The following is a 24,579-nucleotide window of genomic DNA, read 5'->3' on the forward strand; positions in this document are numbered from 1 at the left end:
CTGGGAGTGACACACACCAAGCTTGCCTTTCCCCTCTGGCTGTGGTCAGGTTCACCCACGGTTTCTGGATATGCTTCTACCAGTGGTTTATTTCAGGAGCATGCATCACAAGAATTTTAAGGAAGAACAAAATGGCATGACATGATCACTGAGCTGACACCATGCAGAAAGAAACAGAACTACAGGCTTTTCTTTGGGGCCCTGAGACAGCAGTTCTGGATAAACTCCAGACCCATCATAGGCTATTTAGTGCCTTAAAGGTGCAGAGAAGCAAATATCCAGAGAATGCCAAATGATTTCTAAGAAACTGTTCAGTTTTGTTTAATCATACCCAAAATATACACCCAAGTAGAAATTCCTTATATTAGATGAGGCAATGTCACAATGCCAGCAGAATATAAGCTTCAGGAAGAAGTGTGAGGGGAAAATATTGCACAGGATGATGAATAAGCACTCTGAACTTTGGTAGTGAGCAGAATTCTATTTTTTTTAAAGTTACTGTTGTAAGCAATGCTTATCCTATAGAAAAATTCTGTTTTTATACATGAAGGCAAGTATATTGTTTGTTCTATATATTAGCATTCCTCATAATAACACACAACTCTTCACCACACAGCATCCAAACCAATGTACTGCTCTCACTTTCCTACATCTTTCTTGCCATCTGGACAGCCTTTTCAGTCTCTGCTGAATGTTGAAGATCTAAAATGGTGATGCTGGCAATAATGTGGCAAATCAAAGTGAAGCTTTATTTGCTGAGATAGGCAAAGGGATGGGCACATCATATGTCACTACTGCGCTGATGGTTTTAGATTCACACAAACTATTGCATTTGCAGACTTGGCCAGAATGTAATCCAAATTTTGTATAACCCTAACAACACAAATGAAGTTCAGTAAATTAATCTGCACTAAAGCAAATTTATTCTAAGAGGGGCTGCACAGCATAAAGGCATTAAAATGACAGCAACATGACTCATTCCTCTACCGATTCAGTAGTTATTAAATGCAGTTTTTCAGAGCCCAATATTAAGTTGTTCCAGTGTAAAATTCCATTAACTGTATAACACACTACCATTAGACTGCTCTGCTCTCCTAAGATGTAAATGCTATCTAAGAGCATTCAACATATGCATTATTTAAAATCTGAAGTGCTAATGCAAGGTGGCAGATAATACTCAAAACAATGACTTCCAAGCTTACTTCCCACTGCATTTAAATATAGATGATTTTGGAGTCTTTATTAAGTTAGTCAGAGCAACTTGATCCCAAATCCTGTTTGCCTTACCCCAGTGAGGTAACTTAAAACCAATTGTGTGTCTCTGATTTGTACCAGTATGACTGAACCAGAATCTTGAACATAAAATACATAAAATAAAAGCATACCATTTCAAAGACAAAGTCATCTCTCATTTGTATGTGAGCAACAAATTTCAACAGAAAAAAAAATTTAGAGATTCAACATTAATACAAATAGTGAGAAATAAAATTCCACCCTAAAGGAGTTGCAAAACTGGAGTCCATCTCATCTCCAAAATTGCTTTGCTATTTGTTTTAACAAGTTCATCTAAAAGTATCCAGCTAGTTTATAACTTTTTTTCATTTTAATATTCTTTTCTTACCTGCTTCATTGCATTATCCAAAGCAAGCATTTTACAAATCCAAGGACTACCACAAATTTTTATATCTGCTTTCATCAGTGTGCATCCACTGTGTATTTCTACCTCCAAAAGATGCAAAACAAATACAGAAAACAACCATTCCCCTTTCTTTTATTTGGTCTACAGTTTGCTTATGCAAGATTCACTGAAATGAAAAGAATTAGTTATTTTTATAGAAATCTGACCTTCAGTAATACTAAAATGAAATGAATTCTTGTTTGTCTGTCAAAGGTTTTGGATTTTCTACAATTATTTTGAAAGAGGCCATGGAATCACTTACCATGATTTTGTGCACAAGAACACACAAACCACAGTGTATCACAAAGCATAAAAAAACTCACAGGGGGACTTTTTTCCAGCACTGGTACTGGCAGAGGTACAGGAATGGCACGTGGCTTGGGAACAGTCAAATTAAATTCCTTTGGCTGAGTGACTGTTGACATTTTGACTTCGGTAGTACGACTGCTTAACTTATCCGCAAGTTGTTCTATCAGCTGCTGTACTTTAGGCTGCCATCTTCAAATAAAAATAAGATTTTAAAATTCTATTTCATTTTTTTATATTGTACAAACTTACAATACAGTATTTGCAGTTAGCACTTGTGTGAATTCTGTAACACTTTACACCACTGTTTTCTTCCTATAAACCCATTAATTTCTACTTATGATTTAGTTGGATTGTGTTATTCCACCTCTTGGTAGATGCTAGTCCAGAAATAAAATAGCCAAAGTTTCTTCTGAATAAGCAACTGTGTTGCCAGCTTATTTTGCAGCAGGATCTGGCTATGAAACAGCAAATCGGCTTTCAGAAGCAGAGTACACATAGATGAAGAGACTATGGACAGACAGAGGTCTCAGTATTACCATAGTCATCATCTGGCAGAGTATGCACAGATAATCTCACAGCACATGCAGGTCAAATTAAAAAAAAACAAACAAAAAAACAACAAATAGAATGATGTAAGGAATTTGGTGGAATTAGCAAACGAACCATCAAAACAACTTGGTGCCTGTAGGGCAGTTGAGATGATTTTGATTTCTCTGTGTTTGGATTTTTGATTGTATGATGGTTCAAACTTCTTCCCAGGAATGACAGGAAGGTACAGAATTCAAGGTGGCATACAAACAAGCTATCACAGGGCTGATTTTGTTCACAGCTTAATGTCAGCTATTGAGTCTCCATATTTATTCAACCTGTATTACACATGTAATGGAGTTTTCCCAGAATGTAAAACTCAGATGACTGCAAATTTATTATCACTTCTTTATGTGGCTACTAGCTTAGCCACTACTGTCACTGTGGGATGAGGCTTATGAGTACCTTCTGAAAGTAATAAGACTTTTATATCAACCTCATATTTCATGAATTTAAGCTACTGAAGTAATTAAACTGACCAGTGCATCCCCAGGCCTTTGAAAGAGGTTTCAAATCTAGTAACAAAATCAGGTCTTTAACATTCTTGTACAACTAACGTTTCTTTGTAGGCAAAATGTGTGCTTGTTATACTGAATGAGACTGTGTGCAAATGACAGTTCTCACAAGCCTACTATTAATGAAACACAAGCAACAGATAATATTCTGTATCTCTGCATCTTTATATTGTTGTTGTAAGAATACTTTATAATTACAATTACTATACAAGAATATACTGAGCCAAATTCTGACCAGGTATGTCTCTGTAATTACTGTAGTATGTAGTGGAGTTGTATTTCGAGCCCAATCTGTAGTACTACATTTACTAATTTCACATATTCTGTAAGGTATTACAGGGTTAATTCTAGTGACTGATACTATAGAACTAGACACAAATTCTTTTTCAGCTGGCACTGTTTATAACAGTTCTGTCTAACAGCATTTGCCATCATTTGAGGTAATCTCTATTGCAGTGAGGAGGAGATGTGATTGCAGCCACCCAGGTGTACCCAAGTTAGCTTTAATTTATCTGTCCTGAGTGAAAACAAGAGCTAAAAAGTGACACAAATTGCTGAGTAACTGAAATACAGGTACTCTTCCTCCCTGTGAAAATGTTCCAGCTTAGCAAAGGTCTATCTCCACCAAAGCAATGTGTGGTCACATCTGGCCCCTTCAAGCATTTAAACCATTAAGTGATGCTTCAACTGTGTAAATGAATAATAATTTAAAAATAATTGTTTACATGCTTATCTGATTTGCTCAGAAGGGGTTTATAACCGTCTGCTTAAACAAATCTGAGCACAAAGCCAAGCCTTTTTTCATGTTCTTAATGTCATACAGATGTCGAAGTGACTTATGAGACTGGACTTGCTCCCTGAGAGAACAAGAACCTGCTAGTGTGATGTTTGATCTATTCATGGGCAATAAGAAACTAATTTAGAACAGCTGTGGAAGGACTTCTGTATGAGAGAACCTTGCCTCTGGGCAACTAAAAGGGATTACTTGGTCTCATGAAGACAAGAAAGGTTCTCAGTGACTTAATTGGGAAAAATACCTTAAAAGTAAATTGAATTTTTATCAGAAGGTTTCTATATTGCATTTAAACTCTTGAGGTGAACACAGGTTACTTAAGTACTGGCTGCTTACCTCAGCAGGGGATCGATCCAGTTCTCTTTTACATACAGTGAATCGTACAGCTGACTCCATTCATCTTTTATCCATGTGTTCAAATACAAGGCATTGAAGAAGAATCTAAGAAACTAATTACAAGTGATTTATTTTCAATATGCTTATTAAAGGTATGAGGTACATAAAAGTACCAAAAAACCCTCAAGCAAACAAACATGATTTGTTTATAAACACTGCTGAAGAACTTGGTTTTATTATACCCTGTATTATAACCATATCTGCTTGATATTTGTATGTCCTTAGTTCTGCTAGGAAAGCCTCATGATCTATTTAATGAAACATTAATAGATACTCAAATATTTTAATGGCCTAAAAAATATCTAGCGGCTTCAACATGGAGATGTTTTGATGCATCTTTAAGCTGATTCAAACATTGTCTAACACAAGTTTTCGTTAAAAAATAAAGTAATTGCTATTCCCATACACTGATTTTAGTTTCATTACATAATAGAGTTTTGATGTCTAAAATACGTGCAGCCAACTCCTGATTATTTGTAGCTGGATGAGCCATGGTGCCCCAAAATATCTCAGGCCTGGCAGTGCACCTGAATTACTTCAGATCATTTCAGTTCCCTGGGAACTTTGCAAGGAGAACTGGTGAGATCTACAGTAGCTGCTATACAATGTGGTTTCATTTTTCATTGAAATATAATTAATGGGCTTATTTCCATTAAACTAGGAAGTTCAATTTGGCACATATAAATTATACAGCTCTGTGTTTGAGAAATAACAACATTCGAACATGTGATTTCCACTGGAGTTCCCAGAAGGCCTTCCTTTAAAATCTGAGCTCTTCAAACAGACTTTTGAAACGCTCTTGAAAAGTGCCACTCAGATCCAGCGTGTATCATGGACATATAGATTTCAAATTTGGACCTGAACTTTTTCATTCCTGGAAATGAAAGAATGCCTGGCAATCATAGAATCACAGAACATCCTGAAGTGGAAGGGAGCCAAGTATCACACCTAAATAATCCCAGTGATAGCAAAAAGGCCCTAAATAATACAGACACTGTGGGATGTACTGGAAAACTGTGTGCAGTCACTTGAATAGCATCTAGTGGAGACTGCAGGTCTTATTATTTCAGACTTGGTTTCAGTCCTTCCTTATTTGGGTTGGTTGCTACAGATCCATACAGGTCTTTGTATAGAGTTTCTGTTCCAGGGAACTAACAGGCAGCTTCTTCATTCACGGGTGGTGCCCAGCTCAAGAGGGGTTAGAACCTCATGGATTACTCAGCTATAGACAATATAGTTTGTCTCTAGGTGTTTGCTGCAGTAGTTACAGAAGCACAGAAGGCCTGCTACTTTAAATCTGTAGACTTCTGATAATTTCCAAGGAATCAACCTGTAAATTTTGTCTGATTTTCATCTATTTGGGCTTTTGGTAGAGTCAAATGTCTTATCAACAACTGAATGACAACTGAATAAAGTAATTGTTAGCATCTTGGATTCCCATTTATGTCTAGAAATTACTGTTCTTCCCCCAAACTGCAGATGCTGATTTTTCACTATCTAGAAGAATACATTTATTGTCTAAAAGCAGGACTATAAACTAAATGTTGAATTGTGAAGGTTTCTTTCTTTCTTTCTTCCTTTCTTCCTTTCTTCCTTTCTTCCTTTCTTCCTTTCTTCCTTTCTTCCTTTCTTTTTGCTGTTTCTGGGTTCAGTGGCATTTGCCAAATATATGATAAGTGAATATAGTTCGTTTATGTTTTAGAAACTCATTTGTTCTCCTTATGGAGGATGTTTCTTTGTAATACACACGTGTTCAGTTTCATTTTTCACATAACAATCATTTGTGCTTATGCAATGTAAAAAGAAAATGCTGTAAGTGTAGACAGTGCACATAGTCTCCAAGAGTACCAGTGCACTGCACATGCACTACTTCTAGCAGTTACAACAACAAATTTTACATTCAGGTATCCCAGGTGCAGATACGATTATAGACCCAGAGCATCGTGTCCATTGTCAAAGTACTTCTCTTACCCTATGTAAGGCCCTGACTACACCCAGAGTTTATTAAAAAATGTATTTTTATATCCCATGTAAGCAAGTATGTATACAGGGATGTATTGAACATGAGCTGCTATACTTAAAAAGAGGCAGACTCTGAGATGAGAAGTTAATTTCAAATTTTTGAGTATGCAGATTCTTTATAGAGAAGCTGCTGTGGAAATACTGCAGGTGGGGTTTTATAAATCCTCCAGTTTTCTTTCATTGGCTTTCATTAATTTGAACTCCTCTTCCCTATCTGTGTCCTCAGTATTCTTCTTTTATAGTCTACTCCACTCTCAGAGCCTTCAATCAGTTTTCTATTATGTTGCCACATGAAACTAAGCATCCGAATTATTGTTATCTGAGCTCTTCCTGACTGATCTTTTCTGTCCAGGTCTTCTAAATATTTGCTTTAATAATCTTCTACAAAGTACTTGCAGCTACCTCTCCAAGGCAGATGAAAATAATAAAAGCATATATTTTGTGATTTCTAGTTGTTGTATTAAAGAACTGAGTATGATCATTGAGGTCTCCCACTGCAACTCCAGTCATGTACTGATTATTAGCATTTCATACCGTGTTAGGACAAATGGGTAATTCTGTGATGGATAGGTGCTATGAGGTATTCCTATGAGGCAAAGAGAGTGGTTAACTGTATAATCAGACACAGATATTATGATGCATATTTTAGTCTTCTGTGTTTTAGTTACAATCCACAGAGAAATGCTGTAAGGATATGCCCAAAATGCATCACGTGGGAAAAGACCTTGGCTGCTGCCCTGGAACAGTTATCCAGGTAATGCAGGGGATACCAGTGATAATGCAGGGATTGTCAAACATTGGTTTTGACCCTAAGCTGCCTGGGCCCAAGTCCACAGTCTTGGCTTTGATAATTCATATTACAAACAGAAAATCTGAGCAGAATCAGACTCATGAAACAACAGAAATGTTGTTTCTCAGCAATAGAAACTTCTGTGTTTTGTGAGCTGAATTACGAGGAAAAATCCCTTACATTTCTGTTTTGTCTTTGGTCACGTGTGAGCAGGTGGCAAACCCAATATAATAGTTCTTTCCTTTTATAGCAGCAAAATACAGTCTAAAGTTCTCAGATTTCTGTTCAGTTATCAGTATTTGTCTCCTTAGTGAATACGCCAGACAGCCATTTGGATAACAGCATTACTCTGCTTACTCCCCTGTCCTGAATGTTCATAGTCCAAGAGTATAACTACTCACTGAGCAAGATGAGCTAGATTCATTTCTTCTCTGGAAGTGGTGGAATTACACCAGAAATTGTACCCATTTTTACAATTTTAACTTCCTCTGACTGTAGTAATGCATTTGTACAGATGGTCTGAATTAATTCTTGCTTATGAGAATTTGAACACGTCCTGCTAATATTCTCATTATATATTTTTACCCAGTGAAATTATTTCTAAAAAGAAAATTTTAAAATGGGACATTTCCTCATTTGAGAGCATCTTCACATTCACAGCCATTTACATTCATGATATCAGCTTTTGATTCTTGAGTCAAGGAAGTAACTGCAAGAAACAGCAGATTCATTTTCTCTATGCAGATCAGCCACTATCTGAGAATGAGATTACTTTGGCTGCACACAGCTATCTGTTGTACTAGCAAAGGCAATCAAGGACCTTCCTGTCCACTCTTCTCTTTTCCTGTTGATTCTTTCCCTCTTATTCTTCACTTGAAGTTGAACCATGTGTAAGCTTTCCTACCAAGAAATGGACAACTCCATTTTGAGAATCCTGAGTTAAATGTATGCAGAAAAGTGTCCTAGCATGATCTCAGGTCCTTCTGCCACTGTTTGACCCAGCTTGGACTTCTGCCCTTATATCCTCAAGGAGGATGATCTTGTCCTACATCCTACTGATCTTTTCCTACTATTGCTATCTCATAACAACAGAAATAATAATATACAGTTCTTATTCAGTAATTTTACTTGCAGATCTCAGAAGTTCTTTACAAATGACTTCAGTGCCACTGGTAATAACCAGAACAGAATAGAATGAAACCTATTCTTAAATGCTACAGGGAATGCATTTTTTACAAGGCAAGTATGAAATTATAAATGTTTACTTCAACTTTTTATTTCAACAGTGTCTTTCCTCCATCATACAAACCCTAAAATTTTATCACAAAAATAAAATAATAAAATGTATGAATAATTAAGCATGAAAACAGGATTGAGTTAGCAATGCATAACTAAGTTATTCAAGAACAATCCTGCTAAGGTTACAAAACTGGGTTTTATCTTATGATTCAGTAAGTATACAAGCACAAAGAATTCTTGTATCTATTCTTAAAAGTATAGAATGTGATCTTATAATTTTCTGTTCAAGCAGATGAATGTGTGTGAACAAGGTAGTATTATTATTCTGCCTGGAAAATACTTGAACAGGCACCAGTCATAGGGAAACACTGAATTTCAGTCAAATGGATTCTGTCATGCAGTGCTCTAAGAAGAAGGTTTACTCACATCAATAGATCTCATAAATATATTGCCTTTCATTTCATGAAAGCTACTCATTTGTGTATGGTTTATCTGCATGATTAAGAAAATTCTACTCAGCCTGTAATATGCAGAAACATTTCTCTTTTCACCAAAATAGATGTTTTCTGAGTAAATATGTGTGAACAATTATTTTCTACCTCAACTGAACATAGGCACAACACTCATCAGGCAATATGTACAGGTCAGCATCCTGATGGAGAATCCCAAATTGCTGACAACTTCAGGCTGTTGCTAAGGCTGTTAATCTGCTTCTGGCTGTTTTTTGTCTCGGTTGCTGGGGGACCAAACGCTGCTTCTAAATCCTCTACTGCAGGTGCATCAGTATAATCTAGTTTCACTTTGCAGACAAAGGACCTCTTCTAATGCAAGAAAGGAAAACCTAGGTACCATGGTGATGAGGATCTGATAAAATAGTTAAGCAAACAAAATTACATCTACAGGAGAAAAAAATGTAGTAGGTGCAGAACATCACACGTGCAGCACTTCCCTACCAGACAAAAATTATTCCAGACAAGAAAGGAGAAACTGTCTGAAATGAAACATCATGGTCCTGGGTGAACAGAATGAACAAGAGATAACTGGTATGAAGTAGGAAGATTGTGTTGCTAGCTGAATGAGCTCAAGATGCATCCAATCCAGTGGCTTCTTTCTAAGATGTTTACTAAAGAAGATGCTGGGAGAGCATTTTAGACAGAGTGATTTGTCTGTCTATCAGATTAAGGTAATTCTTCTAGCCACTTCTTTGGTTTTTTGGTGTTTTTTTTTTTGTTTGTTTTTATTTCTAACAGTTAATGAAATACATAATTTTGTTCTCTGAGTGGAATTAATAAAAACAATCCATGGTAAATCCATGAAAGCAAAGTGACCAGAGTGTTCCTAAAAGCATTATGCAGACAACCTAACCTTCTTTCTCCCTACATAATACAAAGCAAATGTGCTCATGAGAAAGATACAGCCATCCACACAAACATTCAATGTTTAGAAAAAAGAGAAACATCACCTTTTGAGTACTAATGATTAAAATTTGGCTATCCCCCAAATCTCACATGTAAATTGAAGACTATGTTATTTGCTATTCAAACATTGTGTTTATATGTGCTTTGCAACACACAGATTGTCACAGTTAACACAAGTATGTTCCCAGTAATCTAATTTTTAGCTTATTTTCCCAAGAAGGCAGGGCTTATGAGAAAGCACTGTCAGCCAGTTTATCCTTCTCCCTGGTGTTAAAGGATAGCATTTAAGATAGTCAGTGCTTTCAAACATTTTTTAAGAGAAGCAAAATATATTTACATTTTTAAACTTTCATGAAAACTAGCAAACAAGTGGAGGAGAGAAATCCAAGCTGATGAGTAGGGAGGAAAAGGCAGGCAGAATTTTGTTGTCATGCTTTCTGTTTGGCAGCAATGGAATGGTCAGTGATACATATTTGGTAATGATGTAATTTGTACATGCATAACTCCAAACTAGAAACTCTGCTTTTTCTGGAAAAGGGGAAAAGCATTGGAAGGGCAGTAGGATTAATCATCAAAGTGGCAATGGGCTGCTCGGGGAAAAAAGAATACAAACTGGCATGAACAGATTCATCGTGTATGGCAAAAACTTTTTCTATTGCCTGTAGTTAAAGATGGAATGCAAGCAGAGCCAAGAGTAAGCTAGAAGGACAACTGTAAATCACGTGAACTGTAAATCACGTAGATCATGGGATTATTCTACTTCTTCAGATGATAGAGAATACAATCTTTGATTGAATATGAGGTAGTTGCTGCCTAAGTACAGAAATGCAAGATTTTTGTGATAACAGAATAATAAATTCTATTTAAGTGCTGAATTTAAACTGAAAACTATTTTCTCCATTTAAATTATACTGAAAGTTAAAATTATCTGATTAACCAATTACAATGAAGAAAACACTAATTAGTGAAGAAAAAACTGTACTTTCATTACCTTATGCATTTTTACAGTGTCTAGAGATTTCACAATTCTGCTGAAGTGCTGAAGACCAAGCTCTTCGAGTTGAAAAGTCGCCAAATAGCAAATAACTGTCAAAAGAGAAATATATTTAAAATGCATCAGGAAAGTCTGGTATACCCTCTGCTCAGCATGCTCTTGGACTTTGATCTTAAATACTCATCAATATTGCTTATCTAACTGGGCAATATAGTGCTTGACAGTTAGAAATTGTAAAAGGAAAGTTATAATATTCACCGTATGCTTATTATTCACACGGTGACTATATTGTGGTTCATATAAATCAGTTACCTGTTTCTTGAGTTAGATCTAAGCTGGCACAAATTTACTGTTCTGTGAAGAATTAATACAGAATTCAGTGCAAAAATTGTAACAGTTATATACTTACACTAAAAATGTAAAACAGTAGCTCTCCAAAAAGTACCCAGGTACTTGATACCTGCAAATATCTGTTTGCAAAACTGGGAGATCTATTAGTGCAGAATTTGGAATCCTCTAAGATCTTGCCATGATTTTGCAGACATTTCATTATGTCAACCTCATCGCTATAAAATAAGCAGCTCTGTCAATCTCTAAATGCTTGTTCCCACTCTCTGCTTTTACTTCCTGGCGTTACTTCTCTGGGGCAAGTACATCACGCACACAGCCAAGGTGAATCAGATTGTGGATTTTAACCTGAAACAGTTCCATTACCAGTTTGCTGGATGGTGGCTAAAAGTTTGTTCTAGCTCACGGGGGTGAGAATGGGAGGCCAGTGATGGGGATAAGGCCCATTTCTTTGGGCAGTTGTACCATCCAATATACCAAGTACATGCACATTCGATCAGTGAAATTCCATATCATTCTAGCAATAAGGCAGGGATATCAGGAGTCAAATGGCTCCTGAGAGGCATGACTGAAAAGTTGCTGAAAGAATTAAATTGTTATAAACAGCTCTCTTGTGATGCAGTGAACATTTTCAGTATAAGAAAGGTCATTTTGGCAAAATTTAAATTTATTGTACAAAACAAAAATTTTAAACATAAAAATTCTAGTATTTCATTTCCTTTTTATTTGCAAGTGACCATTTTGCATAGCTATTGCAATTTTTGTTTTTATTCTAAATTACAATGATAGAAGATTTTAAAACTGTGGAATTCTCTGAGAAATCCAAGTCTGATTCTCTCATTCCCTTCTGGCACGTATGCAGTTTGATACAGGAGGAATCAGCTCTTTGAGATTTCAACGGGCCTGCAAAGTTCACAAGCTTCTGCATCAGCTTTTACTTGACTATAATCACTTGCATCAATCAGACTTCACTCACACTGCAGTAATTTAGCTGCCACTAAACCAAGAAATTCTGAACCACTATGCTGCAACCAACTCAGCGTATCGTTAGGCTTCAATCTTGTGCTTTAGCATAGCAACATATTTAAGCAGTCTTAGTAGAATATACATTTATCTCCTACAAGCTTTATTAAATTCAAATCTGCTCACACATAGCAACAGCCTTTATAAGCAGCTTTGATCATTTAAGTGTCAATGCAGCTTGGCAAAGGGAATCACAAGCCGCTTAAAAAAATATAAGCCAATGACCTTAGACTCTCAACTTGTTGATAAAGGAAAATCTTCTGGGGTCTCCCCTTTGTCTATGATTAATGGACGCTTTTGAGTGGACCAGTCTGACAATCCAATTATAGCAACACTCAGCTTAAAGGTATAATTTACGTGATCCAGACACTGAAAAACAAAGCTTTGGAGAAATAGAGACAGTGAAGCATTATCATTTAGAACAAACTCAGTCTTCTCTGAATTTTGTCCCTGACATTCCCTTTAGGTTGTTACTTGATTTAGACTTCTATGTCTTTCCTGGGACTTTGAGAGAAGCAACTGGAATTACAGTAAAAATGAAATAGCTTTTAAAACATAAAATGTAGATGTGCTTATGTTAGCTATGTTTTAATATTTTCAATCATTCTGAATGAAACAGTCTGGACGTTACAAAGTACCCCAAAAGGGTCAGAGAACCAATGCCAGCACAATTCATGATTCCAATTCATTTAGGAACTTTATAACTCAACTGAAGTGTATCTGTATTAAATGCATAGCATAAAAATATTTAAAAGATGACTTTTAAATACTTCTCAATGCCTGAAATCACATTGGTGATAGTACCTACTCTAGCTGATTAGCTCGTTCTATCAGATATAGTTGCTTTATAACTGATTTTTATCTAGTAACTAGTGTAAGGTAGATAACTGAGCTAACACATGGAGACAAGACATAAGTCTATCTACAGCACTGTGATGACTAATGATGAAGAAACAAATATATGGATAGAAACAATGGTTTCTTATACTGTGAGACCTGCTGTGTTCCTCAACAGACAGAGCTTTGTTATTCAGTTTCATTTCTGAATGGCAAAGATATTGAATCTCATAGAAAACAATAAAGGAAAACAATGAGCTCTCAAGATACTTCTAGTGAGTGATGTTATTTCCAGCCTGTATGTTACAATTAACCTAATCTTTAGGTATAGTCTACTGAATTTTCTCAGGTAAATATCCAGCTGATACCTGTGAGAACCCAAACTAAATAACAATATCAAGATTTAGACATTACAACATTAGGCTATTGGAAAAGCCTACGTATTTCATACTGTACTGAGCATAATACTTTGAATGTAATAATAAGAGTAATAAAATAATGTTTTTTAAAGATCTGTTTTAAACATATTTGCTGTTTTGAGGAAAGCTTACCTATGTAGAGATTACGCTCAGAAATCAGACAGTGCCTCCCATCGCGAGCAAAAAAGGCATTGACTACTACATCCAGTAAGGATTTATATTCTATGCATCCAGCTAGTGTTTCCAATACAAATTTTTCTTCTGCCACATTAAGAGTCTATAGAGACACAAAATTAATAATGATTATTGTTTTCTGGAAATAAAATGCTAGTTGTGTATAAAAAGAAGTACAATCATTTTGAGGTAACTGAAAAACACAAATACTGAATAGCTCAGAGGGCTGTCACCACATTTTTTAAAGAGAATCCTTTTTGGGTAACATTTTGCAAATCTAGGAACTGTAGTACAGATTTAGTAACAGATTTTCCCCAGATAAGAAAAAGTCATTGAGAAAAAAATCATAAATGCTAAAATTTGTGTCTTTCTATTGTCCATCAGGCCATGTTCTTAACTTCTCAATTACCCTTCAACTGCTTTCCCCTCAACTACTAGTTGGTTAGCTTTGCAAGCATCTCTCGTGAGTACTCCGGCATGAGAAAGGGCAGATAATTTAAAGGTGAAAGTAACATGCAGCTATCATCTTTTATTGCACTCATTATTGAAATTTATCAAAGACAATAAACCTTGAACAATATGCCTCTTGAAACAACCTCTCTATCTCAAATATTACAGCTTATTATCTGTTTTGTTGTGTAAAGCATAGTAAGCTTATGAGAGATGAATACTGGACAGTTCCATCTTTTTAATGTTTGGAAGCCTATATATCACAGTGTTGAGCAATGGCTGTACTGGATGTAAGTAAAACATTGCAATATGTGTTCACAATGTCATTCTCATAAAAAATATCTAAACACATTCTCCTCATGACATTGAATTTCAGTTTTCCTGATTCCCAAGTGTTTAAGTTGAAAAAGAAGGATCCTGCCTGTGCATGAGATTGACTGACTCATGTACGAATATGTGCTGACTGGCATTATCTCTGCCCTTTGAGAGATTCCTAATGCCCTTAGTCTGCTTCTGGGGGCATATTTTCACTGCTTCTTGACACTTAGCTATGGCTGGTCAAGTTGCCTTGAGAACAGAAGAGAATGTTTAGAAAGCTTAAGCATAGGATTTGTGAAAACAATTTTCAAAATCTGTTAGTACTAGAAATACCACAAATTAAATGGAGAAATATCTGCAGAAAGCAAGCCTTGCTAGTGTGGGTGCATGACAATAGGAGCTGTTTAGGGGAGGTCAGAAAAGGATGGGTAAGGAAAGAAAGAAAAGTTCTTGTTTCTGGAGGGAAGGAAAGGAAGGGAAGGAACATCAGCCATACCCTGCTTGAGAGTCCTCAGGATAAGGATTTAGTTTAAGGTGAAACAAACATTTATGGAAGAAGATAATATTTGATGAAAAGATAAAATAGCTTTCACCTCCTGAGAGGACTGTGTAATTTCATGTACTGATCTTGCCTACTTCTAGGCAGAATATGCACGTTTTGCAGATGCTCTCTGATTAATTTATAGCACTTCAGATATCAGTGCTAGTCCTCTCCAGGGGTCTAATCAAAATGCCATGAAAATGAAAGAAAATATCCTCACTGACTTCACTGGGATTTGGATCAGTCACCAGAACTGAGTCCTCTTTCACCCCTGCAGTGAGTGAAAATGCTTCTAGCCATTTCAATAGGGAAAAAAGCTCTAGGATATAAATAGGAGAATGCACTGCTTCTACTATTTACAGTCTGTATTGCAGACACCAGCTAGTATTTTCATGTAACAATGCTGATCATCTCAAAGAGGAACAGGTAAGGCTATTTTCCCTTGTACTTATTAAGTTACATAAGCAGGATGTTGCAGAAAAATCAGATTCCATCCTTTTCTTAGAAAGATCATAACATGCATCTATTTCAGTAACCGATAATACAAACTAGATTCATGTGATTTAGAAGGACTTTTTTCCACTGCATATATCAAAATAATCTTCCATTAAATTATTTTCATATCAAAAAATAAACCAGTGACATTTGACATTTGGAGATCTTACTCACAGTTGAGTGGGCATGTGTGAGACATACAGCTGAACCAACACAAATGAGAACGATGAAGAGTTATGCCAAATAACACCATGTTCTTGCAAATGGAAAGCTCATAAACAGATTCCTCTTGCTATCAATATCAGAGGAATAAAGGAGTAGAACAGTGGATATGGAGTGGCTATTCCAGCTTTTCAGTAGGTGGGGTTTATAAAGGTCTATGATGGGTCTGATCTTGCAATTCTAATTGAAGCAAGTAATTCTGCTGAAAATAAAGTGAGTTATTTACATAGAGAAAGACACAAATATTGCGTGACAGTTTCTGTATTAGAGCATACCTTGTTATCATAGCAAAATCTTGATTCTAGCAGTCAGTTGGAAGAAAAACTGCCTGGGATGATTCAGTTTGATGCAAAACTTTTTTCCCTTCAGAATGAACAGATGCAGTTCATTTTTATAAAAAGCCTGATAAAATCACATCCCTATGTAAAATTCACTTGATGAAGGATCTCTATGGATGCGGATCATTTTTAGTAGATTTAATTGAAGATAGTTAATAAAAAGAAGGGGCTTTAATAAACAAAAATGAAGATATTATCTGGAGGGCATCAATCTGATGGGAAGATTATTAAAAAGCATTTAGGAAGATAAGCAAAGTGAAGCAGTGTTTGCATTCAGACAAAGAATAATAGAAATAAACATGTAGTTTTGAATGCGAATATCCATAATTTAAAGAACCAAGATAGATTTAAATAATTAAGTTAATGTGTTTTCCAGGCAATTCAAATTGAACTCTGTTTTAACACCAGTGAGGTCATAACACTGGAACAAGAGCATTTATATGCACTTACTATTTGTTTTTATGAGCCATAACAGACTCTTTGAGATCAAAGGTGAAAGCTGGCTTGTTGCAACTAGGAATCACACATCATGTAACGAAGGAACCCACGTTCTTGAAAATATTCCCAGTGAAAAACAAGCCCAGTGTTGTGTTCCAGGCGTTATAAAATACTATGCAATAAACTCAAAGATTGTAAATAGCTGAATTACAAGTCAAAGTGTAATTTCTTTCCTGGAAGAAAATCACGTATGGGAACATAGTGGGAACAATCAACATAAATTCTTTTCACGACGTAAAATTAACATGATGCAGAAATAAAATATATGGAAATTAACACAGAATTTCCTCCAGACTAATTTTTATCATAACATTCTAATTAGAATGAACCAAATTTCATTTGTTTTACTCTAAAAACAGAAGGCTAACAATAAGTGAGATTCTCTAACTCCACTTGTTTATTAAAACAAGAAATAGGAGCTGCAAGGGGGAAATGAGACTGGAACAGGCCTTTCTCTCTTGTTTCCTAAGTGGCCTTGGAGAGATTATGTTCTCTCTTGAAAACTTGGTTTTCTAACCTGTGAGATTTACTTAGAACATATTCACATATGAATGAAAAATGCACAGTGATATAACAAGAATTTAAACTAAAAAAAAAAGGGAGAGTTAGATTAGATGTTAGGAGGAAATTTTTTACTCAGAGTGGTGAGGCATTGGAACAGGTTGCCCAGAGAAGCTGTCATTGACCCATCCCTGGAGGTGCTCAAGGCTGGGTTGGATGACTCCTGTGCACCCTGAGGTGTTGGAACTAGATTAACTGTAGCTATTAGGAGCATCTACTTCACTCCACAAAACTTACTTCATTCTGAAAGAAAATAGGTTTTGGTGTGTAAAATGTCCTCTGCTAACTTCTCCTTGCAGTTTCAGGTATCAGCAAGAGGCTGTCTGAAGTAACTTGAGGACCTGACACTTTACAATACTGGTGTCCATAGTGGCTCCCACAGGCTGGTAGAGAGCCTGGGGAAGGTGCTGAATCTCAGAACATATTCTGGAGTGACCTGTGCATGTTGCCTTTTTATTTTGAAAGAAATAACCTGGCTCAAATGTGTTGGTTTCACCAGGAACAATATCAAACAGCTGGACAATAAGGAAACAAGTATTTTCTGTGGGTTATCAACAGGTTATCAAAGAACTAGACAAGACATATCAGGTATCCTATTAGAAGGACATGAAGATTAGAAATATACAAATACAGTATTTAAAGATATATAATACTAATGAAACAATTGATAACGCATGGAATCTGATTATTCTCCCAGGAGATGGAAAACTATTTAATCAAATAGAAAACTCTAATAGAATAGAAAATAATAACTCGGTGAGAAGTCAAGTCTGATTCACTGGGAACCCACTTAACTGAATGAAGAGCTGTGTCTTGCCATCATAAGGATTTGTACTTTTGAAATCTGACCCTGTTGATTTTTGTCTGGGCAGTAGTTCACAATGTTAGGTTTGCAAATTATAATGCTCCTACCATGAGACATAAAGGCTCAAATCGAGTGTGGTTTAAAGTGATGGCCTTAATCAGGATTCCAAGCAGAGGAAGTTTCTGCTGAAGTCATTAATACTGACTAATTGGTAAGTGGCCAAGCCTGGAGATCATGTGTACAAAAACAAAGCAGTATTTTGGGGACCACAAACCTATTACAAAATTTTCTATTTCACAGAAATAAAAAGAAGTCAAATGAATTTTCCATGAGAAATTATTATCACCTATTTGGTACTGAAGCATTTCCTAAAGCTGAATTCTGTATAAAAACTTATTTTGGTGGATAAATTCCCAGCAAAAATATTATGTAGCAAGTGAAGTGAAATAGAATGTTTTAAACTATCCCAGAGAAAGATTTTTGCCTTATCTATGACATCAGCTATGCTTTGTTTTCTTCTCCATTTGAAAGAGTTTAATAAGAATCCTAACATTCATGATTTTCTAATGGAGTTACTGCTTCTTTTGTCTTTACGTCACCTTTCCTGGGCTGAGGAGAGTGATGCTCTGAATATTAATTTTTACAAGTATTTATTTTGGCAGCAGTGAATTTAGCTGAATTTACCCAGTCTTTGCTCAGTGAAAAATGATTATTTTGAAACTGGATCAGTTCCCTGATGTAATTCAACACATGAATGCATAAAGAGTTATGCCAGTACAGTGCAAGAGGCAGAAAATAGGTGCCTAATTGGAAACTATTTAAGAAAGCAAATAGTCAAGAAATGCAAATGGATTCAACACCTCTAACTGTGGTCTCCCTATCAGACCTCTGAAGTTTTATATCCCTGTAGTCATTTATGCAGAATGAATACAAAAGAAACTAATTACATGGAATAGCAGCACTTTAGACTTTATTGTCAGAAGTGAAAACGAGTAATTGAGCCACATGGCAGTAGAGAATCAGAGTTTTGACAATGTAGTTTGTTAGTATACAGCACATACAGACAACAGGAGGCTAATAATACTTAACATCTTCACGACTTTTTAAAGCTGGTTCAATTCACTGGCTGCATCAGCTGAAGTTAGGGTGTCACTAAGGACAAAGAAATGTGAAAAGATGACAGAGCATGGTCAGTAAAGGATAGGAACTGCTCCAGCTACAGATTGGCAGACCTTGGTCTGGTAACTTGCAGTATTACATTAGAATAAGGTAGTCAATTTACTGCCAGTTGTCTTCTATCCCAATGTTGTGACAATCACTTTTGTCCTCAAAGCAAGAATACTTGATCCTGTGAATCAGCTTCTGAACTGCTTTTGTATATATAAATATGTGGTGCTGATGGGAACTTTCATTTGGAAGGAGAAAAGGAGAAAGGCAATGATAAAACAGTTTAGAAGTGGAAGAGAAACTTTCCCCCTGTGACTGTCAGATTCATTTTAGGACGTAGTTGTTTTCCCCACCTTTTGCTGCTACCCAGGCACTTTTTTTTTCTTTTTTTTTTTTTTTTCTTTCTCTTTTCTGGTGATAACTACAAGAAATTTGGGCTTAAAATCATGAATGAAAAACATTGGTACTGTAAGAAAAATCTAGGAAAGCTACAAGAGTATTTTAGAAAATTGATAACTTCATATTTAAAATAAGTTACTAAAATGTTGTAAACGATGTAAAATAAGCTGAAACTTAATGTACCTGCAACATCTTAGCTGATTCATTCAAGAAATCCTCCACGCTCTGATTTTCTGGGTTAAATTTATTAAGCTGTTGGATTATTATTGTGATATGTTTTCCATGGCTGACCATCTTCACCATGGAGAATCCTATAAATATAGTAAATCATTAATTTTTCATGCCTTCTTCAGTTGTAGCATAATGTATGTTGATAGGTTCATAGAGAAAATACACTGCAGTAATGTGCAAGAGAACATTTAGGTCAAGCTTTCAAGATCACAGTTATTCAGAACTGCTAGCAGAAGAAATGAGAAAACTGTAGAAATGTCAATAAAATACAAGAGATAATTAGATACTTCTTATTTTGCAAATATCTCTAGAGATCACTGGGATGATACTTTAAATGGTTTCTGTATCAGGTTACTTGATACAAAGTAATTAAATACAATCTTGAGAAAAGCATTAATTTTTGCATGTGTGCTATACTGGTTCTACTTAACACACTGATCTTCCCAGTGAGATGTAAACGAAAACAGAATTTTTAGTCTTAAATCCTGTTACACATTGTTGTTAACAGCTTATTTTTCAAAAAGAACAACAACAACAAAAAGGAATAGGAATAGAGACATATTTAAGGAAGTCAGCAGGCTGGACAGTGATGACAACACATAGGTAGCCTCAGCCACTGAGCCACTGCCAAGGTTTCTGAAGGCACAGCAGCTTGTTACTTTTTATGCTTGATGTTTTGTTTCAGAAGTGAAAGGATTGTATCTGTCTCAAATGATGTCTTACTCATAGGTGTGAGAGTTCACAGAGCTGGCTACCTGGATTTTAATGTTTGCGTGACGAGCTATAATTCATTAGTTTATACACATGTGTGTGTTGCTGTGTTAAAGACCAATGATAGCAATGATCAGGTCTGAAAGTCATTAAGCTGGCTTAGCAATCAGGAAAAAAAAATGAACACAAGTAATTATGCATGGTGGAAAAATATGTTTTTGAAAATTGTTCTTGCATTTTATATATATATATTCTGCTGTTGGGAAAGAAAGCTTCATCAAGATGATTCATTGCACTGTGGTAAAGATAATTCATTTCTTGTTGTAAAAGGATGTTGTAATATTTCCTGATACTGTGTTCTTATACCCTGCCTTTCAGCACTATCAAACTCACTTATAATTGCCTAAGCAGTATTTTAATTACTAGATTACTGCTGAAAAGAAAGTGTTTGTCTGTGATCATATGCAATATAGGCATTTGGTTACCTCGTGTGATGAAGACGAAATGTCCAAATTAAAAAAATGACCAGCAAGACAAGATTGGATCAAGACAAGTGATGACAAGTACAGAAGTGCTACAGTGCCTGTGCCATAGGGGCAATCATCATTTCTGCCCTCCTCTGCAGAACATTACACAACTCTCTGTACCTGCCAAGGTTCTTACACTCACAAGGAATTCTGGATAAAGGAGAGAAAAATACCTCAGCACTCATTCAGACTGAATCATAATTCAGACTCCAGCAGCTCTCCCAGTGACAAATCTTCTCCTGGCATAGTAGAAATCAGCTGGAGCTCTCATCCTTTGTACATGCTAATATTCCTCCCTCTCCCTCCCTCCCAAAAACCAGTCATTACAAAGACCAAATAAAAGGAAACTGACAGCTCGAGTGCTCTGGACACAGAGGGGCTCTTCCCCTGTGAACGCATTGAACAAACTGCTGTGATTATCATCCTGTTTTAAAACATACACACATACAACCCCAAACTAAACGCACTGAGTTACGGAGTGCATCCGGACGTTCAGGAGAAAATGCTAACTGTGGTGTACGATAGAAATTGTTGAAGAAAATGTTGCGTTCTGTTACCTGATCCAGAACTCCTGTTAAAGGAGGAACCCGAAGTGGCCATACTTTGCAGCACAGCCTGGAGATACTCGGAAAGCAACTGCATGCACTAAGCCTGACCACAGACTGATCTGAGAGATTCTTTCAGGTTTTATATTCGCTCCTCGCCTACAAAGACCGAGATTGCCGCTTGACCGAAGTCACCACAGCGAAGCAATCCCAGCCCCAGCGAGCGCCTCACCGCACATTCACCATTTCACCCGCTCCTCCGCCCCAGCCGCCGCAGCGCCGCGGTTGCTGAGGGGCGCGGGGGCTGACGGGAGCTGGAGTTCTTCTCGCGCTCTCCTTCGTGCGGCTCGGCGGCGCCAGCGTTGGCGCAGAACTACCCGGGCAGGAGAAAAGATGGCGGCGATTGTTTGCCGCCGTTGCTGAGCAACGCGATTATTCTCTCCTTGGTTCTTGCGCTAATGAGAGGCTTAGAAATTAATCGGCCGATTGCTACGCACTCAGATAAAGATAGCTGTGACGAGCAGAGGCTTGGCGTCCTGAACGCGACACGCTCAGCATCACTCCGGGGGAGAAGACTACAAATCCCGGCATCCGCTGCGCCGCCACGCTCCGCATCGCACCTCCTACTGCGTCGTGAGGCATGCTGGGAAGTGTAGTCCCCCGCCCCCGCCTCGTGTTACGCAAATAAGCGGCCAGGCGGGCGGGGCGATCCCTCCGGAGGCCGCACCCAGCCGCCTTCCGATTGGTCGCGGGGCCGGTGGGCGGTGCCGATGGAGCGCGTGGACCTGCTTCTGCGCATGCGCCCAGCGGCGAGGGGGCGCCGCTGTCGGGCGGGCGGCCGCGCAATGTTTTGGGGGCGGGCGCTGAGGCGCGGAGCAGTCGGCGCTGCCCGTGCCGGCGGCCGGTCCGTGCGCTGAAGCGGCGGCGCGCAGCCTTCGTTCGGGCGGCGCTGAGACCTTCCGCCCCGCGGAGCCTCCCGGCGAGCGGCAGGGCTCGCCCCGCTCCCCGAGCAGCCCGCTCTGCGGGCATCCGGCAGCCCCCGTGGCCGCAGCCGGCGGGCGGCGCGCTCCGAGCGGCGGCGGCGGGGCAGCGGCCGCGGGGATGATGAACAGGTTCCGAAAGTGGCTCTACAAACCCAAGGTGAGCGGCGGGGCGGCGGGAGGTCCGGGCGCCGCCGCCTCGGCGCTGCCCGCGCGGCTCCGGGGGTCGCGAGGGGGCTGAGGGCTCTGCGGAGGGCTCGCGGCCGCCGCGTGGCGAAGCGGTTCCCCTCCGGCACGAGCGGCACCTTGCGCCGAGCTCGGGGCGCCGCGAGGAGCGCCGCTGGATTGCGGTCTCCGTTTCCCGTCGGCGGCGTGATTCACCTTACGGAGCACTCGGCTGAATTTTGTCCTGTCACCGCCACCCGTCCTTCCTCCAGCGCTCGGCGGCAGCGCCGAGGCTCGTTCCCGTCGCCGTTTCCCGCACGCAGCTCGTTCACCCGCGTGACAGCGCTGCGCTGCTGGGCTGGGGGAAATAGAAGGAAAAGTTGAGATGAGACTGCAGAACTGGAGCCCGGGTGGCCGCGGTCCGTGCGTGGGGGACGCGGTGTTCCGACGCCGCTCCGAGCGGCTGCGGTGGAAATCAAGGGGAGACGGAGGAAGGGAAAGGCAGCAGCTGACTGCAAATAGTTTTCCAGAGACTTCTTGTTTTATATCAGTGAACTTTTAGTGAGCTGGAAGAGAATATGCACGGAATTAAGTGCGCACGAAATTGCAAGTGTCGCTTTTGCCGCGATTTCCGAATCAAAATGAATCGGATTTCACATTAATAATAAAAAATAATCTTACATAAATCTTCTTTCTAATCGAGGTTCTGTCTCTTTATGGTAAGACCTACCTACCCCTGTGCAGTACCTTGCTGTACGCTGTGCTCTCAGTACCCAGTGTGTGCACTGGGCGGTGCATGCTCTTATTTCCATGGGGCTGAGCTGTGCTGGGGGACCTTCCCAGCCCATTGCGTGCTGCTGGCCCCACCTAGCACTGTCATCTCGTGCCATTGCACTGCAGGCAGCAGCAGGGCCTTCCTGCTCCAGGGAGCTGCCTGAGGTAGGCAGAGTTGTGGCCAACTGAGACTTTGTTTGCAAATGGTCCTTGTTGGTTTCTGGAGCTTATTGCGCTGCCTTTAAACTCATGTTCAAAATGGGTCGGTGTGACAGTGTGTTCTTTAGAAATAGCCTTTTTTTCCCCTCATGTGCCTATTGAATTCTTATGGATAACATAGTTAACTTAATAATGAAATGTTTCAAACCTCAGCATGTTTTGGCAGTGTTTGAGATGGAGTTCTCATATAGGGAATTCCAGTACTTGAAAGGAGCTTATAAACAGAAGTGGGACTGAGTTTTTACACGAGCAGATATCAGCGGGATGAGGGGATATGGCTTTAAACGTACAGAGGGGAGATCTAGATCAGTTGTTAGGAAGGAATTCTTTGCTCAAGAATGTGGTGAGGCTCTGGCACAGGTTGCCCAGAGAAGCGTGGCTGCCCCAGTGCTGGAGATTGTGAGAGCTGGGATGGATGGGCCCTGGGCAGCCTGAGCTGGTTGGGAGCACCCAGCCCATAGCAGGGAGTTGGGGCTGGGTGGCCTGTGGAGTCCCTTCCAACCTCAGCCATTCTGCGATTGTGTGATTCTGTGACTGTAACTTCCCTGGTTATACTGCTTACTGTCTTTTTTTTGTCAAGGTGTTGAGGTTTCTTCTGCTAAGGTTAATGGGTTCCAAGCTTTCTTTTTGAATGCTTTGGAATATCGTGTATCCTGAGATGGCTACTTTTGGGATATTCAATCTGGTGAGGGCTATCATTACTGATGTTGCTTAGTTATAATCTTGTTAGGCACTGCAGGTGCCAGGTATGTTTTATCAGTTACATATTGCTATTGCTTGTGTTGGAACTGCTTCTCTTGAGGCTTTCCAGATGCTAGTATCATGTAATAGACTTCTGCATGGCAGCATATGTTGCTGGCTGTTTGTTGTTTGGTTACATCCAGAGGGAACTTTGAAGGCAGTGCAGGAATGGGATTGGGAAGGAGCTGGAAGCAATGAGCTCAGAGCACAGAGCATTCACAGTGCAGCACATTCAGAGACCTCAATAAATGCTCTGATCCCAGGGAAATTGATACTTCTTGATATGAAATGAACTTGATAGTTCTATTCCCCAAAAGTATTTGTGTAAACTGTTTCAAGTATTATTTTT

The 24,579-nt window shown here is 38.7% G+C and overlaps 2 protein-coding genes across 12 annotated transcripts in view; one reads left to right on the forward strand and one right to left on the reverse strand.

Annotated features, from left to right (window-relative positions):
• Positions 1–22,733, reverse strand: part of CFAP99 (cilia and flagella associated protein 99) — a 50,355-nt gene extending 27,622 nt beyond the window's left edge. Inside the window, exons 1-7 of one of the 8 annotated variants that reach the window (XM_090139744.1) lie at positions 21,595–21,730; positions 21,364–21,510; positions 19,521–19,648; positions 13,502–13,646; positions 10,740–10,834; positions 4,220–4,332; positions 2,002–2,176 (exon numbers count right to left, since the gene is read on the reverse strand). In XM_090139744.1, coding sequence (XP_089995870.1) covers positions 2,002–2,176; positions 4,220–4,332; positions 10,740–10,834; positions 13,502–13,646; positions 19,521–19,648; positions 21,364–21,448 — 741 coding nt within the window. In that variant the 5' untranslated portion in view covers positions 21,449–21,510; positions 21,595–21,730. Of the gene's footprint in view, positions 1–2,001; positions 2,177–4,219; positions 4,333–10,739; positions 10,835–13,501; positions 13,647–19,520; positions 19,649–20,979; positions 21,045–21,273; positions 21,294–21,363; positions 21,731–21,848; positions 22,088–22,712 lie in introns of those variants that run through there. The other 7 variants (XM_090139743.1, XM_090139746.1, XM_090139742.1 and 4 more) reach the window with 7 other exon arrangements.
• ZFYVE28 (zinc finger FYVE-type containing 28) overlaps positions 22,276–24,579 on the forward strand; it is a 144,422-nt gene continuing 142,118 nt past the window's right edge. For all 4 annotated transcript variants that reach the window (XM_031588288.2, XM_090139740.1, XM_031588289.2 and 1 more), the window contains exon 1: positions 22,276–22,491. In XM_031588288.2, coding sequence (XP_031444148.1) covers positions 22,453–22,491 — 39 coding nt within the window. In that variant the 5' untranslated portion in view covers positions 22,276–22,452. The remainder of the gene's footprint in view (positions 22,492–24,579) is intronic.

This window comes from Phasianus colchicus, chromosome 4 (assembly GCF_987193195.1).
Source record: "Phasianus colchicus chromosome 4, bPhaCol1.hap1.1, whole genome shotgun sequence".
Taxonomy (NCBI): domain Eukaryota; kingdom Metazoa; phylum Chordata; class Aves; order Galliformes; family Phasianidae; genus Phasianus; species Phasianus colchicus.